General features: G+C 51.4%; 2 protein-coding genes and 1 long non-coding RNA gene across 3 annotated transcripts in view; 2 read left to right on the top strand and 1 right to left on the bottom strand.

Moving 5' to 3' along the window:
- SNTA1 (syntrophin alpha 1) overlaps positions 1–6,926 on the top strand; it is a 36,006-nt gene extending 29,080 nt beyond the window's left edge. The window contains exons 4-8 of the mRNA XM_033186117.1: positions 2,235–2,442; positions 2,590–2,720; positions 4,681–4,877; positions 5,992–6,179; positions 6,281–6,926. Of these exons, the coding sequence (XP_033042008.1) occupies positions 2,235–2,442; positions 2,590–2,720; positions 4,681–4,877; positions 5,992–6,179; positions 6,281–6,373 (817 nt within the window). The 3' untranslated portion in view covers positions 6,374–6,926. The remainder of the gene's footprint in view (positions 1–2,234; positions 2,443–2,589; positions 2,721–4,680; positions 4,878–5,991; positions 6,180–6,280) is intronic.
- Positions 3,418–16,303, bottom strand: LOC117068655. Its single transcript, XR_004431199.1, has 2 exons — positions 16,212–16,303; positions 3,418–4,959 (listed from the first exon to the last, which is right to left on the bottom strand). It is a non-coding gene; the product is annotated as an uncharacterized LOC117068655 (long non-coding RNA).
- A 10-nt stretch (positions 16,304–16,313) lies between these two features.
- The window catches only part of CDK5RAP1 (CDK5 regulatory subunit associated protein 1), a 49,197-nt gene continuing 48,280 nt past the window's right edge, over positions 16,314–17,230 (top strand). The window contains exon 1 of the mRNA XM_033186118.1: positions 16,314–16,459. Coding sequence (XP_033042009.1) covers positions 16,329–16,459 — 131 coding nt within the window. The 5' untranslated portion in view covers positions 16,314–16,328. The remainder of the gene's footprint in view (positions 16,460–17,230) is intronic.

Below are 17,230 nucleotides of genomic sequence, written 5' to 3'. Positions count from 1 at the left end.
TGTTTTTAGTAGAGACGGGGTTTCTCCATGTTGGTCAGGCTGGTCCTGAACTCCTGACCTCAGGTTATCTGCCTGCCTTGGCCTCCCAAAGTGGTGGGATTACAGGCGTGAGCCACTGCGCCTGGTCTGTTTTTCTTTTTTTTTTTTTTGAGATGGAGTTTCACACTTGTTGCCCAGGCTGGGGTGCAATGGTGTGATCTCGGCTCACCGCAACCTCCACCTCCCAGGTTCAAGCGATTCTCCTGCCTTAGCCTCCCTAGTAGCTGGGATCATAGGCATGCGCCACCACGCCCAGCTAATTTTGTATATTTAGTAGAGACGGGATTTCTCCATGTTGGTCAGGCTGGTCTTGAACTCCAAACTCAGGTGATCCACCCGCCTCAGCCTCCCAAAGCGCTGGGATTACAGGCATGAGCCACTGCGCCGGCCTGTTTTTTCTGTTTTTTTTTTTTTTTTTTTTTGAGACGGAGTCTCGCTCTGCCGCCCAGGCTGGAGTGCAGTGGCCGGATCTCAGCTCACTGCAAGCTCCGCCTCCCGGTTCACGCCATTCTCCTGCCTCAGCCTCCCGAGTAGCTGGGACTACAGGCGCCCGCCACGTCGCCCGGCTAGTTTTTTGTATTTTTAGTAGAGACGGGGTTTCACCATGTTAGCCAGGATGGTCTCGATCTCCTGACCTCGTGATCCGCCCGTCTCGGCCTCCCAAAGTGCTGGGATTACAGGCTTGAGCCACCGCGCCCGGCCGTTTTTCTGTTTTTTAAGATGAGGTCTTGTGCTGTCATCTAGGCTGGAGTGCAGTGGCACCCTTATAGCTCACTGCAGCCTCAAACTCCTGGGCTCAAGTGATTCTCCTGCCTCAGCCTCTAAGTAGCTGGGACTACAGGCACGTGTCACCATGCCTGGCTAACTAAAAAAAGTTTTTTTTTTGGGCTGGGCAGAGTGGTTCATGCCTGTAATCCCAGCACTTTGGGAAGCCGGGGCGGGCGGATCATGAGGTTAGGAGATCGAGACTATCCTGGCTAACACGGTGAAACCCTGTCTCTACTGAAAATGCCAAAAATTAGTCAGGCATGCTGGCAGGCGCCTGTAGTTCCAGCTACTCAGGAGGCTGAGGCAGGAGAATGGCATGAACCCGGGAGGCGGAGCTTGCAGTGAGCAGAGATCGTGCCACTGCACTCCAGCCTGGACGACAGGGCGAGACTACATCTCAAAGAAAAAAAAATTTTTTTTTTTCTTTTTTAGAGATGAGTGTCTCACTTTGTTGTCCAGGGTGGTCTTGAACTCCTGGGCTCAAGCCATCCTCCTGGCTTAGTCTCCCGAAGTTCTGGGATTACAGGCATGAGCCACCATGCCCAGCCTAGTTTTTTTTTTTTTTTTTTTTCCTGCTCTTATTAGTGAATTAGTTTGGTTCTACGCAACAAGGAGAACCTGAGAGCTGGCCCAGAAGAGGATGTTCCTTAGAAACCAGGAGAAAGGGGCAAGATTAGGAATGGTCACAAAGCAATAATTTAGGCCCCATCACACCATCGTGCATGTTTGAGTGTGTGTGTGTATTTGTGTGTATATGCATATGTGTAGGCCGGGCACGGTGGCTCATGCCTGTAATCCCAGCACTTTGCAGGGCAAGGCAGGCTGATCATTTGAGGTCAGGAGTTCGAGACCAGCCTGGCCAAGATGGTGAAACCCCATCTCTACTAAAAATAAAAAAAATAAGGCCGGGCATGGTGGCTCATGCCTGTAATCCCAGCACTTTGGGAAGCCGAGGCGGGTGGATCACGAGGTCAGGAGATCAAGACCATCCTGGCCAATATGGTGAAACCCCATCTCTATTAAAAATACAAAAATGATCTGGGTGTGGTGGCATGCACCTGTAATCCCAGCTTCTTGGGAGGCTGAGGCAGGAGAATCGCTTGAACCTGGGAGGCGGAGATTGCAGTGAGCCGAGATCGGGCCATTGCAGTGCAGCCTGGGTGACAGAGCAAGGCTCTGTTTCAAACACAACAACAAAAACCCCACAAAAGACATGAATATGTATGTGTGTCTCACACTCTCTTGTCCCTATGCCCCATAAGGCCCCAGCAACTGCGGCTGGAGCCCAGCAGTGAGGGTCGCTCCTGATTCTCAGGGATATCCCCCTGGTTTCTCCTGGTTTGGTGGTGGGTGGGGTTTCTTGAGCCAGGGTTGGGCAGCTGCAGCCTAGTGGTCAGGTCCTTGCCTCCACCCATTTGTGCCTGCAGGTATCTGGAGATCTGCTCGGCAGAAGGCCAAGACACCCTATTCCTGAGGGCCAAGGATGAGGCTAGCGCGAGGTCGTGGGCGAGTGCCATCCAAGCCCAGGTCAATGCTCTGATGCTGCGGGTCAAGGATGAGCTGCAGGCACTGCTGGCAGCCACCAGCACAGCTGCGAGCCAGGACATCAAGCAGATTGGCTGGCTGACTGAGCAGGTGCCTGCTGGGCCTGGGACCTATCCCTCCCTCTCTTCTGCTCCTTTGGAGCTGGCCCTGTTCCCAGTGCCCTGGCCACCTTGCCCCGCCCGGGTCCTCTGCCTTCTCTTCCCCTACCCATCCTCACTGCTGTTTTGTCACCTGCAGCTGCCCAGTGGGGGCACGGCCCCCACCCTGGCCCTGCTGACTGAAAAGGAACTGCTCCTCTACTCTTCTCTCCCTGAAACCCGCGAGGCCCTGAGCCGGCCAGTCCGTACTGCCCCACTCATCGCCACCAGGTACCCACGGGCAGGGGCAGTATGTCTCCCCCAGAACTTGCTGGGAGATGCTCCAGCAGGGCCCCAGAAGCTGGGAACTCCAGCCCTGTCCACCCTCAGCTATTCCCCAGGTGACCTGAAGCAAGTCTCTGCCCTGTCTGGGCCTCAGTTTCCTTATCTGTAAAATGGGTGCTTGGAACAAAAGGATATAAAGTCCCCACTAGCCACTCATTCATTGACACTTATGCCTTATGCTGCATGGGTCAGAGGGCACAGAGCTGACCCCAACAGTCGCTGCCTCCAGAGAGAACCTTGTCTGGTTGGGGAGACAGACCCAGGAACAGCCATCACAGTGCAGAGTTTGTAGGAGCCACTTAACTCTGTAGGGGTAGTTGAGGAAGGCTTCAGGGAGGAGGTGACGTCTGAGCTGGACTTTGATGGATGAGTAGAAGTTTTCTGTTTAAGAAAGGGTGAAAGAGCATCCCATGCAGAGAGAACATCATGGTCAAAGGTACAGAGGCATGAAGGGCCATAGCGTGTTCATGGAGCTATGAGTTTGTGATAACCAGAATTCATGCAGGAAATGGAGAGAAGGGAGTTGGCAGGGCCCGATCTTGCAGAGCTTCTTTTGCCTGATTAAGGAATGTTAGCTTTATCTTAAGAGTTTGGCAGTGTTGAAGGGTTTAAGCTGGGGAGCGAGGTGCTCTGGTTTCTTTAAGAGAATCCCTGTGGCTGCCACGTGGAAAATGCAGCGGAGAGTACAGGATGGAAGTGGGGAAGCGCTGCAGTCATGCAGGAGAGATGATGGTTGCTGGGGGAGGTGGAGGTGGGCGGCAGGAGCAGATGGAGAAGAAAGGCAGCATTGGCATTGGAAACCACATGGGTGTAAAATTAACAGGGCTCTGTGCTTGCCAGATGGGGCGGGTGAAGGAGGGGTCTGGAATGAACAGGAGGTTTGGAGCTGGTGTCTGGGTGAGCGTGGGACTGGGGGTGGGGGTGGAAAGGGAGGAGGCTGGAGCAAGATGCTGAGTCAAGTCCAGAGTGTGTGTGGGATGGAGAGGGAGATTGGATAGGAAGCTTGGGGACTCAAGGGTCTGCAGCTCAGGGCTGGAAAGTGGAAGGCTGGCGTCAGCAGCAGTCTGAGGGGGAACTGAGCTATAGGAGAAAGAGTGGGTGAAGGGAGGAACAAAGAGGGATATGGAGCAGAACTCTTAGGTCTGCCCCAGAGAGGGGCAGTTGGCTTACCAAGGCCACACAGCAAGTGACAAGCTGCAGGGGTCTGAAGTCCTTGTCACCCATGTCTCCTTACCTCAGGCTGGCTCTGGCCCGTGTGTCAGGAGCCTGCTGGCTACTAGGGATAATTAGGTCCTGGATTGTCTACCTAATCAAGTGATTCAAGTCAGGCCACAAATGTTTATTGAGCACCTACTGTGGTCAAGCATAGTTTTACTTACTGGGAATACAGTGGTGAATGCAAGATCAACATTTCTAACCTAGCTGACATCCTAGTGAAAAAGACAGTAAAAAACCAACAAAAACAAATAATAAAAAGTATAATTTCTGGTACCATGATGAAAAAGTAAGGCTAGTGAGTGACAAGGGTGCTATTTTGGACTGGCAGGCCAGGGAAAGCTTCTCAGAGGAAGTGACATTTAAACTAACATCTGAAGGAAGTGAGAGAGTGAGCCATGCAGATAATCAGGGAAGCGTGTATAGGCAGAGGGAACAGCATATGCAGAGGTGCTGAGGCAGGCGTGTGCTAGGTGTGTGTGAGGACGCCAGTATAGCCAGAGCCAAGGGAGCGATGGGGAGGGTGGCAGGAGATGTCTCCTGCTGAGTCAATCAGTGCCCCCTGGCAAGTCCTGTCCTGTTAGGTGGTAAAGGATTTACAGGGTTTTTCCCAGGTCACTGGCCCCTTTGCCCAGAACTATTTGCCCCCTGCCCGAGGCCTCATGCTCAGCCCTCTGCCCCTCACCCCCAGACTGGTGCACTCAGGCCCCTCCAAGGGCTCAGTGCCCTATGATGCAGAGCTCTCTTTTGCCCTGCGCACGGGCACGCGTCACGGTGTGGACACTCACCTGTTCAGCGTGGAGTCACCGCAGGAGCTGGCTGCCTGGACCCGCCAGCTGGTGGATGGCTGTCACCGGGCCGCCGAGGGTGTGCAGGAGGTGTCTACAGGTGTGCTGGGAGGATCTGGGAGTGTCCCTCTGGTAATGAGCCTCTTATCCCCAGGGGCATTCAAGCTTCCTTCTTTAGGGCACTTCAGGAGGGGACAGAAAATGGGGTTTGGAGGTCAAGGTGGGTGGATCACCTGAGGTCAGAAGTTTGAGACCAGCCTGGCCAAAATGGTGAAACCCTGTCTCTACTAAAAATACAAAAATTAGCCAGGTGTGGTGGCGGGCGCCCGTAGCCCCAGCTACTCAGGAGGCTGAGGCAGAAGAATTGCTTGAATCTGGGAGGTGGAGGTTGTAGTGGTCCCAGATTGCACCACTGCACTCCAGCCTGGGCAACAGAGCAAGACTCTGTCTCAAAAAGAAAAATAATAATACTAATAATACAAAAATTAGCTGGGCATGGTAGTAGGTGCCTGTAGTCCCAGCTATGCAGGAAGCTGAGGAACAAGAATCGCTTGAACCTGGGAGGTGGAGGTTGTGGTGAGCCGAGATAGTGCCTGCTGCACTCCAGCCTGGGTAACAGAGTAAGACTGTTTCTCCAAAAAAAAAAAAAAAAAGGAAGTTGGGTTTGGGCCCTCTGTTTTGGATGTGCAGGTGCCCTGGCAGGCAGAGACTCTTCTCCCTGGGGTTTTCTTGCTCCAGCTTTGTCAATCTGCTGGTGAGGATGTGAGAGATGGCACTTGGGGTACGGTTGCCAGAGGAAATACAGGACACCCAGCCTCATTTGAATTTCAGGTTAACAATGAATACTTTTTTCATAGAAGTATGCCCAAATTAGTCATTGTTTATCTGAAACTTAAATTTAGCTGGGCAACTCTGCAGGTCTCCAAGGGTGGTGCTTGGTCGATCTGATGATGCCTTTATCAGGAGTGAGCCTCCAGTCCATGGCAGATTTTAAGCTCCCCCTTTCCACTTGTGGACTGGAAGTGGGTGTAGGTCCTCTGAGGGCGGGGGTGATGACTCTCTGCAGGGTGGGTGTACAGGTGCCACGACAAACAGTGAGCCTCCTGTCCCTGGAGGCATTCAGGCCCCACTTTGCAAGCTGCGGTGGGGGTTGGAGGTTGGGGTGTAGTCTCTGAGGTGCCAGCTGTGCCTGTACCTATGTGCCCTCCCTGCAGCCTGCACATGGAACGGGCGTCCCTGCAGCCTGTCTGTGCACATCGACAAGGGCTTCACACTGTGGGCGGCTGAGCCAGGTGCAGCCCGAGCTGTGCTCCTGAGACAGCCCTTCGAGAAGCTGCAGATGTCTTCAGATGATGGTGCCAGTCTCCTTTTCCTGGACTTTGGAGGTGCTGAAGGCGAGATTGTGAGTGAGGGGCTGCCTTTCCACCCTGGGGAAGAGGGGGTGTGCACTCTTGGAGGCCAGGCTGGCCAGGGCCCTCACTCTTCTCTCCATCCACCCTGCAGCAGCTGGACCTGCACTCGTGTCCCAAAACCATAGTCTTCATCATCCACTCCTTCCTCTCGGCCAAAGTCACCCGCCTCGGGCTGTTGGCCTAGAAGTCGCCGGATGCACCAGCCCTGAAGAGGGGTGTCCATGACATGGCCTGAGCTGGGCCTCCACCGACTGCCTGCTCACCCCTGGGCTGAGGGAAGGGAGAGGAGAGGAACAAGGGCCTCCGAGACCCCACCCCTGAGGGAGACTGGATTGGTCTTGGGGCCCAGGGCCCAGGACCCAGACCCAGGACAGAGTGGACTCTGCCTGTGATGGGGTGGCCTTCCTGCTGCCCCCCTCCACTAGTGCCTTTTGCGGAGAGATATTTTGTGTACATAGAAGCCATTCCGAGTCTGGGACCTGCCCCTGTGCGGATCCTGACCCTAGCCAACAGCTGAGCTGCCAGGCCTCCTTGAGGCCCCTAAGCCACCCCCAGAGGTCCCATTTGAAGCTGGAGTCCCCTGGGGTCAGCGGCAAGAGAAACAAGAGGAGACTTTGTTTGTTTTTCCCCTCAGCCCTGCCACCTTGGGGAGTCTGGTTTTTCTTTTCATCCTCTCTCTCCTCCTTACTCTTGGATAAATAAACAGCCTGTGAGCACACAGGCAGCCCGGCCCAGTGTCTGTGGTCTGTGCCTTGGCCTTTGGGTCCTGGGGTGGTCCCTGCAGTCCCAAGATGGACAAGACCAAGGACTGGGGCACCTTTCCCTGGAGAAGAACAGACTTTTACCACATGGGCCAAAGAGAGTGTATTGGTTATCTATTGTTGTGTGACAAATTACCCCACATTTTTTGCAGCTTAAAATGACAAATATTCATTATCTCTTAGGTTCTGTGGGTCAGGGATTTGAGAAAGGCTAAGCTGGGTTGTTCTTGTCTCAGGGTCGCTCATGAGGTTGCAGTCAAATTGTCGGCTAGGGCTACAGTCATCTGAAGGCTTGACTGGGGCTGGAGGATCCATTCTAATACTGCTCATGCACATGGCTGTGGGTAGGAGGTCTCCGTTCCTCACCAGGTAGGGCTAACCCTAGAGCTGCTGCTTGAGTTTTCTCATGATATGGCAGTTGGCTTTCCCCAGAATGAGACAGAAGAGAGAGCAAGGAGGAAGCCACAAACAGTGCCTCTTACGACCCAGTCTTGGAAGCCATACACTGTTGCTTCTGCTTTGTTCTATTTGTTAGAAGTGAGTCACTAAGTTCAGTTCACACTCAAGGGGAGGGGAATTAGGCTCCACTTCTTGAAGAAAGGAATGTCAAATAATTTGTGGATCCATTTCAAAGCCATCTTAGAGAGCTTCAGGACCCTTTCCTGCAGAAGGGAGGTGGAGTGGAATGTGTTTGGTGCTTCGGAAACTGCAATGTGCTGACTGGATGTGACTCCCTACTAAAATCACAACGACAACAGCAGTGATGGAGAATTTTTTTTTTTTTTTTTTGAGACGGAGTCTTGCTCTGTCACCCAGGTGGGAGTGCAGTGGTGTGTTCTCAGCTCACTGCAACCTCCACCTCCTGGTTCAAGTGATTCTTCGGCCTCAGCTTCCCGAGTAGCTGGGATTACAGGTGCCCACCACTGCCCACCACTGCCCACCACCATGCCCCCCTACTGTTTTGTATTTTTAGTAGAGACGGGGTTTCACCATGTTGGCCAGGCTGGTTTTAAACTCCTGACCTCAAGTCATCCTCCTGCATCAGCTTCCCAAAGTGCTAGGACACCTCAGCTACTCAGGAGGCTGAGGCAGGAGAATCGCTTGAACCTGGGAGGTGGAGGTTGCAGTGAGCTGAGATCGCGCCACTGCACTCCAGCCTGGGTAACAGAGTGAGATTTGGTCTCAAACAAACAAACAAAACAGACGACAACAACAACAACAAATTAGCCAGGCATGGTGGTGTGCGCTTGTAATCTCAGCTACTTCAGAGGCTAAGACAGAATCATTTGAACCCTGGAGGTAGAGTTTGCAGTGAGCAGAGATTACGCTACTGCACTCAGCCTGGGCCCCAGAGCATGACTCCGTCTCAAGCCTGTCATCCCAGCACTTTGGGAGGCCGAGACGGGCGGATCACGAGGTCAGGAGATCGAGACCATCCTGGCTAACACGGCAAAACCCCGTCTCTACTAAAAACCACAAAAAACTAGCCGGGCGAGGTGGCGGGCGCTTGTAGTCCCAGCTACACGGGAGGCTGAGGCAGGAGAATGGCGTAAACCCGGGAGGCGGAGCTTGCAGTGAGCTGAGATCCGGCCACTGCACTCCAGCCTGGGCGACAGAGCGAGATTCCGTCTCAAAAAAAAAAAAAAAAAAAAAAAAAAAAAATTGAGAACAGGTAACTTGACTTTGAGGCAATTAATTACTTTTAGCTTACTTATAATGGCAGCATTGTTCTTTGTGAAAATGAAACTTTCTCAGCTTATCCACTAAATTTTCAGCAACATCCCAAACCACCAAAAACTCACTCATTTTACTTCTGGCCATCAGCAGTCTGGTGCCTTCACTTGGAACACCACCCCCCGCCCTATTTTTTGTTTTTGAGGTGGGGTCTTGCTTTGTTGCCCAGGCTGGAGTGCAGTTGCGGGATCCTGGCTCACTGCAGCTTTGGCCTCCCAGACTCAAGTGATCCTCCTACCTCAGCCTCCCAAGTTGCTAGGACTACAGGCCTGTGCCACCATGGCTGGCTAATTTTTTATTTTTTAATTTGTTGTTGAGATGGGGTCTTGCCATGTTGCCCAGGCTGGTCTCACACTCCTGAACTCAAGCAATCCTCTGGTCTTGGCCTCCCAAAATGCTAGGATTATAGGCAGGAGTCACTATTCCCAGCCTTGGACCCCTTTTAAGAATGGCGTGGCGAGCTAGGTGTGGCAGCTCACACTTGTAATCCCAGCACTTTGGGAGGCTAAGGAGGGTGGATCACTGGAGGTCAGGAGTTCAAGACCAGCCTGGCCAATATGGTGAAACCCCATCTCTACTAAGAATACAAAAATTAGCCAGGTGTGGTGGCATGTGCCTATAGTCCCAGCTACTTGGGAGGCTGAGGTTGTGGTGAGCCGTGATCACGCCATTGCACTCCAGCCTGAGCTATAGAGTGAAAGTCAGTCTCAAAAAAAAAAAAAAAAAGGCACAGTGGCCACTTCCCCTCTTGCCCCAGCCATGGCTAACATATAGAGAGTGTGATCTTCCAGACACTGTGCATACATTATCTTACTGGGTCCTCACCATATACCTATATAATGGGCACAGTTATCTCAGTTTCATAGATAAGAAAACTTGGGCTCAGAAGGGGAGAGTAAATTGCCAAATGTCACACAGCTATGAAATATCTGAGCTGGGATTCAAATCAGGTCTGTCTGACTTCAAAGCCCTTGTTCACCTTGGAGACTTTCTGGCCCTGCACTGTCCAACAGAAATATAACAAAAGCCACTTATAAAAAAAAGTTCACGGTGAAACCCTGTCTCTACTAAAAAATACAAAAAAAAAAAAAAAAACTAGCCGGGCGAGGTGGCTGGCGCCTGTAGTCCCAGCTACTTGGGAGGCTGAGGCAGGAGAATGGCGTAAACCCGGGAGGCGGAGATTGCAGTGAGCTGAGATCTGGCCACTGCACTCCAGCCCGGGCGACAGAGCGAGACTCCGTCTCAAAAAAAAAAAGTTCAGCGGGGCGTGGTGGTGCACGCCTGTAATCCCAGTACTTTGGGAGGCTGAGGTGAGAGAATCAGGAGGTGAACTCTCACTACAACCTCCATCTCCTGGGTTCAAGCGATTCTCCTGCCTCAGCCTTCTGAGTAGCTGGGATTACAGGCATGTGCCACCATGCCCTGCTAATTTTTTTTTTTTTTTGAGACAGAGTCCCACGTTGTCACCCAGGCTGGAGTGCAGTGGCCCAATTTCGGCTCACTCCAACCTCTGACTCCTAGGTTCAAGGAATTCTCTTCCTCAGCCTCCTGAGCAGCTGGGATTACAGGCGCTTGCCACCACGCCTGGCTAATTTTTTTGTATTGTTAGTAGAGACAGGGTTTCACCATGTTGGCCAGGCTGGTCTCCTGACCTCCAGTGATCTTCCCACCTTGGCCTCCCAAAGTGCTGGGATTATAGACATGAGCCACTGTGCCTGGCCACTATATGTATATTTTTATATCTAGAATGAGATTTATCATAAGGAATTGGCTCAAGTGATTATAGAGGCCAAGAAGTCCTACAATTTGTCATCTGCAAGCTGCACACCGAGGAAAGGTGGTGGTGTAAATTCCAGTTTGAGGCCGGGCGCGGTGGCTCAAGCCTGTAATCCCAGCACTTTGGCAGGCCGAGACGGGCGGATCACGAGGTCAGGAGATCGAGACCATCCTGACTAACACGGTGAAACCCCGTCTCTACTAAAAATACAAAAAACTAGCCGGCGAGGTGGCTGGCGCCTGTAGTCCCAGCTACTTGGGAGGCTGAGGCAGGAGAATGGCGTAAACCGGGAGGCGGAGATTGCAGTGAGCTGAGATCTGGCCACTGCACTCCAGCCGGGCGACAGAGCGAGACTCCGTCTCAAAAAAAAAAAGTTCAGCGGGGCGTGGTGGTGCACGCCTGTAATCCCAGTACTTTGGGAGGCTGAGGTGAGAGAATCAGGAGGTGAACTCTCACTACAACCTCCATCTCCTGGGTTCAAGCGATTCTCCTGCCTCAGCCTTCTGAGTAGCTGGGATTACAGGCATGTGCCACCATGCCCTGCTAATTTTTTTTTTTTTTTTGAGACAGAGTCCCACGTTGTCACCCAGGCTGGAGTGCAGTGGCCCAATTTCGGCTCACTCCAACCTCTGACTCCTAGGTTCAAGGAATTCTCTTCCTCAGCCTCCTGAGCAGCTGGGATTACAGGCGCTTGCCACCACGCCTGGCTAATTTTTTTGTATTGTTAGTAGAGACAGGGTTTCACCATGTTGGCCAGGCTGGTCTCCTGACCTCCAGTGATCTTCCCACCTTGGCCTCCCAAAGTGCTGGGATTATAGACATGAGCCACTGTGCCTGGCCACTATATGTATATTTTTATATCTAGAATGAGATTTATCATAAGGAATTGGCTCAAGTGATTATAGAGGCCAAGAAGTCCTACAATTTGTCATCTGCAAGCTGCACACCGAGGAAAGGTGGTGGTGTAAATTCCAGTTTGAGGCCGGGCGCGGTGGCTCAAGCCTGTAATCCCAGCACTTTGGCAGGCCGAGACGGGCGGATCACGAGGTCAGGAGATCGAGACCATCCTGACTAACACGGTGAAACCCCGTCTCTACTAAAAATACAAAAAACTAGCCGGGCGAGGTGGCGGGCGCCTGTAGTCCCAGCTACTCGGGAGGCTGAGGCAGGAGAATGGCGTAAACCTGGGAGGCGGAGCTTGCAGTGAGCTGAGATCCGGCCACTGTACTCCAGTCCGGGCGACAGAGCGAGACTCCGCCTCAAAAAAAAAAAAAAAAAAAAAAAAAATTCCATTGAATCTAAAAGACTGAGAATCAGGAGTGCCAATGGTGTTTAAGTCCCAGTCCAAGGGCAGGAGAAGACCAATGTCTCAGCTTAAGCAGACAGGCAGAGAGATAATTCAACCTTGCTCTGCCTTCCTGTCCTATTTGGGTCCCCAAGGGGTTAGATGATATCCATCCAGATTGTGGAGTGCAGTCTACTCTACTCAGTCCACCAAAGCTAATCTCTTCCTCAAGAAACACACCCAGAAATAACATTTAACCAGATACCTGGGCAACCTGTGGCCCAGTCAAGTTGACACAAATAATTAACCAGCACAGTGTTCTGTATTATTTCCCAGTGTTCTCCAGCAGGATTAAGGCCTAGATGCCTGCAAGAAAGTCGCTTGATAACAATGTTTATTGGCTGCCTCCCCTTCCCTATTTCACTCCCCTACTACCCTACCATCAACTACCTGCACTCAGATACTTGTCTTAGGAGCCAGGCACAGTAGCTCATGCCTGTAATCCCAGCACTTAGGGAGGCCAAGGTGGGTGGATCACCTGAGGTAAAGAGTTCGAGACCAGCCTGGCCAACATGGTGAAACCCCATCTCTACTAAAAATACAAACATTAGCTGGGCGTGATGGTGTGTGCCTGTAATCCCAGCTACTTGTGAGGCTGAGGCAGGAGAATCGCTTGAACCCGGGAGGCGGAGGTTGCAGTGAGTTGAGATTGGGCCACTGCACTCCAGCCTTGGTAACAGAGTGAGAGTCAGTCTAAAAAAAAAAAAAAAAAAAAAAATACTTGTCTTAGGGTCTGCTTCTGGGGAACCCAAACTAAGACAGAAAGCAGTCATTTATTCATTCAACAAATATTCATTAAGCCCTTCTATGAGTCAGACCCTGTGTAGATCATGGGGATAAAGCCTTGAACAAGACACGATGTGTCCCTCCTCTCAGGGAGCTGATAGTCCAAGGAATAGGCAGTGATAAGAAAACAAGTAATGCCAACATTTTGAATAGTGACAAATATGGTGAAGAAAATAATACGAGAAGTGATGAAGTAGTTTATATGAAGTGGTCAGAGAGGGTCTCTCTGAAGAGCTGACATTTATGCTGAGACCTAAAGGATGAGAAGGGGCCAGCCATGAAACAATTTTGGAGAAGAGCATTCCAGAAAGATCATAGTAAGAAGAGAGGCTCTATGGGCATGGTGTCACATGCCTGTAATCCCAGCTACTTGGGAGGCTGAGGCAGGATAATTGCTTGAACCCGGGAGACGGAGGTTGCAGTGATCCTCCTGCATCAGCTTCCCAAAGTGCTAGGACACCGTGCCCAGCCCAGAACTTTTTTTTAAAAAACTTTCTAAAGGTTCAGTTTCTTCAGTGTAGCCACGAGATAAAACAAAGATGATGTGCCTGGTGCAGTGGCTCATGCCTGTAATCCCAGCACTCTGGGAGGCAGAGACGGGTGGATCACCTGAGGTCAGGAGTTCAAGACCAGCCTGGCCAACATGGTGAAACCCTGTCGCTACTAAAAATACAAAAATTAGCCAGGCATGGTGGCATCTGCCTGTAACCCCAGCTACTCAGGAGGCTGAGGCAGGAGAATCGCTTGAAGCTGGGAGGTGGAGGTTGCAGTGAGCTGAGATCGCGCCACTGCACTCCAGCCTGGGTAACAGAGTGAGATTCGGTCTCAAAAAAACAAACAAAACAAATGACAACAACAACAACAAATTAGCCGGGCATGGTGGTGTGCGGAGGTTGTAGTGAGCCAAGATCATGCCATTGCACTCCAGCCTGGGTGACAGACAAAGATTCTGTCTCAAAAAAAAAAAAAAAGAGAGAGAGGGTCTGAAATAAACATTTGCTTGGGATATTTAAGGAGCAAAATAAAATTATGTAGTTGAAGTATGTCAACTAGAGAGAACACAGTAGAAGAAGTAAGTGGTAAGAAGTACGTGGGTTGGAGAAGTAAAAGTAAGCAGGGGGCCAGACATGGTGGCTCATGCCTGTAATCCCAGCACTTTGGGAGGCTGAGGTGGGAGGATCACTTGAGGCCAGGAGTTTGAGGCCAGCCTGGCCAACATGGCAAAATCCCATCTCTAGTAAAAACACAAAAATCAGCTGAGCATGGTAGTGCTTGCCTGTAACGCTAGCACTTTAGGAGGTCGAGGTGGGCAGATGACTTGAGGCTAGGAGTTTGAGACCAAGCTGGCCAATGAGGTGAAACCCTGCTCTACTAAAAATACAAATATTAGTTTGGTGTGGTGGTGCACGCCTGCAATCCCAGCTACTCAGGAGGCTGAGGCAGGAGAGTCGCTTGAACCTGGGAGGCAGATGTTGCACTGAGCTGAGATTGCGCCACTGCACTCCAGCCTGGGTGACAGAGTGAGTGAGACACCATCTCAAAAACAAACAAACAAAACAAAACAAGTAAGCGGGGCCACATCATGCAGGCCCCTAGGACACAGTAGGAAATCTGGATTTTATTGCAAGGGCAACGGAAAGCTCTTAAGCTTTTTTTTTTTTTTGAGACGGAGTCTCCCTCTGTCGCCCAGGCTGGAGTGCAGTGGCTCGATCTTGGCTTACTGTAATCTCTACTTCCTGGGTTCAAGCAGTTGTCCTGCCTCAGCCTCCCGAGCAGCTGGGACTACAGGCATGTGGCACCATGCCCAGCTATTTTTTTTTTTTTTGTATTTTTAGTAGAGACGAGGTTTTACCATATTGGTCAGGCTGGTCTTGAACTCCTGACCTCATGATCCAACCACCTCAGTTGCCCAAAGTGCTGGGATTACAGGCGTGAGCCATTGTGCCTGGCCGTTTTTGTGTTTTCCTTTTTCCAGACATGGTCTCATTCTGGTACCCAGGCTGGAGTGCAGCGTTGAGATCATGGTTCACTGAAGCCTCAACCTCCCTGGCTCAAGTAATCTTCCTGCCTCAGCCTTCTGAGTAGCTGGGACCACAGGCACCCGCCACCACACCAGGCTAATTTTTGTGTTTTCTGTAGATATGGTGTTTCATCATGTTGTTCAGGCTAGTCTAGAACTCCTGGGCTCAAGCAATCTGCCCATCTTGGCCTCCCAAAAGTGCTGGGATTACAGGCATGAGCCACCATGCCCAGCCTGCCACGGAGAGTTTTCAGGAGAGGAGTGATATAATTTGATTTAATAAAACAGACAAATTCCCGTCCGGGCGCGGTGGCTCAAGTCTGTAATCCCAGCACTTTGGGAGACCGAGACGGGCGGATCACAAGGTCAGGAGATCGAGACCATCCTGGCTAACACGGTGAAACCCCGTCTCTACTAAAAAAATACAAAAAACTAGCCGGGCAAGGTGGCGGGCGCCTGTAGTCCCAGCTACTCCGGAGGCTGAGGCAGGAGAATGACGTGAACCCGAAAGGCGGAGCTTGCAGTGAGCTGAGATCCGGCCACTGCACTCCAGTTTGGGCAACAGAGCGAGACTCCGTCGCAAAAAAAAAAAAAACAGACAAATTCCCTTAGGCTATGTGTGGGAAACTGTTCTCAGGAGACAAGGTGACTGTTAGCAGGCTACTGTGATTGTTTCTAATGAGACAATGGTGGCCTGGGTAGTTGTAGCTACCGAGTAGACAGATTTGACATTTTGTAGTTAAAGTTGACAGGGCTTGCTGACAGGTAGAATGTGGGGATCCAGGGAGGTGAAGAAAATGACCATTCAGTTCTTCCTAGTGCACCTGGAAGGATGGCTGGGCCATTTACTGAGATGGGCCAGAAAGGCAGGTACAGGTTTTTGGTGAAGGTGCGTGTGTGGAAATGAAGAGTTCTGTGTAAGTTAGAGATGGTCATCAGACACCCAAGAAGTGTCAAGTAGGCAGCTGAGCTATGGTTCTGGAACTGCAGGGAGGGTCCAGCTGGAGATGTGAATCAGGAAGTCATTAACCTACAGGGCAGCACCCTCCAATAGAAATAGAGCGTGAACCTCTTAGGTGACTTAAAATTTCATAGTAGGGACCCGGTACGGTGGCTCACACCTACAATCCCGGCACTTTGGGAGGCCAAGGTGGGAGGATGGCTTGCGCCTAGGTAGGAGTTTGAGACCTGCCTGGGCAACACGGGTAGATCCGTCTCTCCAAAAAAAAAAAAAAAAAAAAAATTAGCTGGGCGTGGTGGCGCCTGCCTGTAGTCCCAGCCACTTGGGAGGCTGAGGTGGGAGGACTGCTTTAGCATGGGAGGCGGAAGCTGCATTGAGCCATGACCACACCAATTTTCCCCCCCTGCTAGTCACATTGAAAAAGTAAAAAGAAACAACAGGTGAAGTTAATTCAAATATTTCTGTCACCATAGCTACAAATAAAAAAAATTCAACGAATGTACCCAATATGTCCTAACAATTATTGCAGCACATAATCAATATAAACATTATATATATGAACTATTTGACACCATTTGACATTTCTTCTTCCACATCCGATGTATCTGACATTTAGCGCACATTTCATTTGCACTCACCCACTTTGAGGCGCTCAATTGCCTCTTAAGTCCGTGGTTAGTGGCTGCTCTAAACTTCAGCGCCGCCACGGAGCTTTGGGTCCACCCGGACTGTAAAAAGGAAGCACTTCCGTTAGAATGACCCGGCCTGAAGTACCGGCGGAACGGAAGTCGCTTGTGTATCAGCCCAGCGGCGGACCCGTGAGTGGAGTCGATTTGCCCGCGGAACTTAGGCTGCGGGACCCCGGGCACTGTTGCTGCTGCGGGAGGTGAGCAGCGCGCCCGCCGGGGTGGGCTGCGCACCTGCTTTTGAGTGGCGCCTGGGGCAGGAGGGGCCGCGGATCCCGGGAAGCGCGCGGTGTTCAAGAGGGAGGATGGCACGGTGGTTACGGCGTGGGGCCTGGCGTCAGGCTGTCGGGGTTCGTACCCTAACCCCGCAGCCTAACCCCGTGTGACCTTGGACAGGTCACCTCCACTTCTTCCAAGGCTTCGCTTCGCCACCCATGAAGTGGGGTTGACAGTACAGCCTGCCTCACAGGGTTGCTGTGAGGGTTATAGGTAATAATTCGCGGAAAATGCTTTGCATCATGCCTAACGCATTGTAACCAGCCAATAAAGTGTTTGGGATGTTGTACACTATTGTTCCAGCCTCATTGCCGACTGTCAAAATTAATTTCGAGCCTCCAGAGAGGCTTCTACACTGTGTTATGCAAAGCATTTTGCTTGTATTATTGCATTTGATCCCACAGGAAGCTTATGGAGATAGGTGCTATTATCCCCATCTAGAGGCTACCAGAGTTTAAGACAGGTGCCTAAGGTTTAGCTGGGTTGGCAGCAGTGGGGTCAGATTCAGACTCTAGGGTCTATACTGTTGTTTTTTGTTTTTTTTGTTTTTTTTTGAGACGGAGTCTTGCTCTGTCGCCCAGGCTGGAGTGCAGTGACGCGATCTCGGCTCACTGTAGCCCCTGCCTCCCGAGTTCCAGCGATTCTCCTGTTCTCCTGCCTCAGCTTCCTGGGTAGCTGGGATTACAGGCGCATGC

This window comes from Trachypithecus francoisi, unplaced genomic scaffold, assembly GCF_009764315.1.
Source record: "Trachypithecus francoisi isolate TF-2019V2 unplaced genomic scaffold, Tfra_2.0 Lachesis_group21, whole genome shotgun sequence".
In the NCBI taxonomy this organism is placed as follows: Eukaryota; Metazoa; Chordata; class Mammalia; order Primates; family Cercopithecidae; genus Trachypithecus; species Trachypithecus francoisi.
This window is presented reverse-complemented; position numbering and strand designations above follow the sequence as displayed.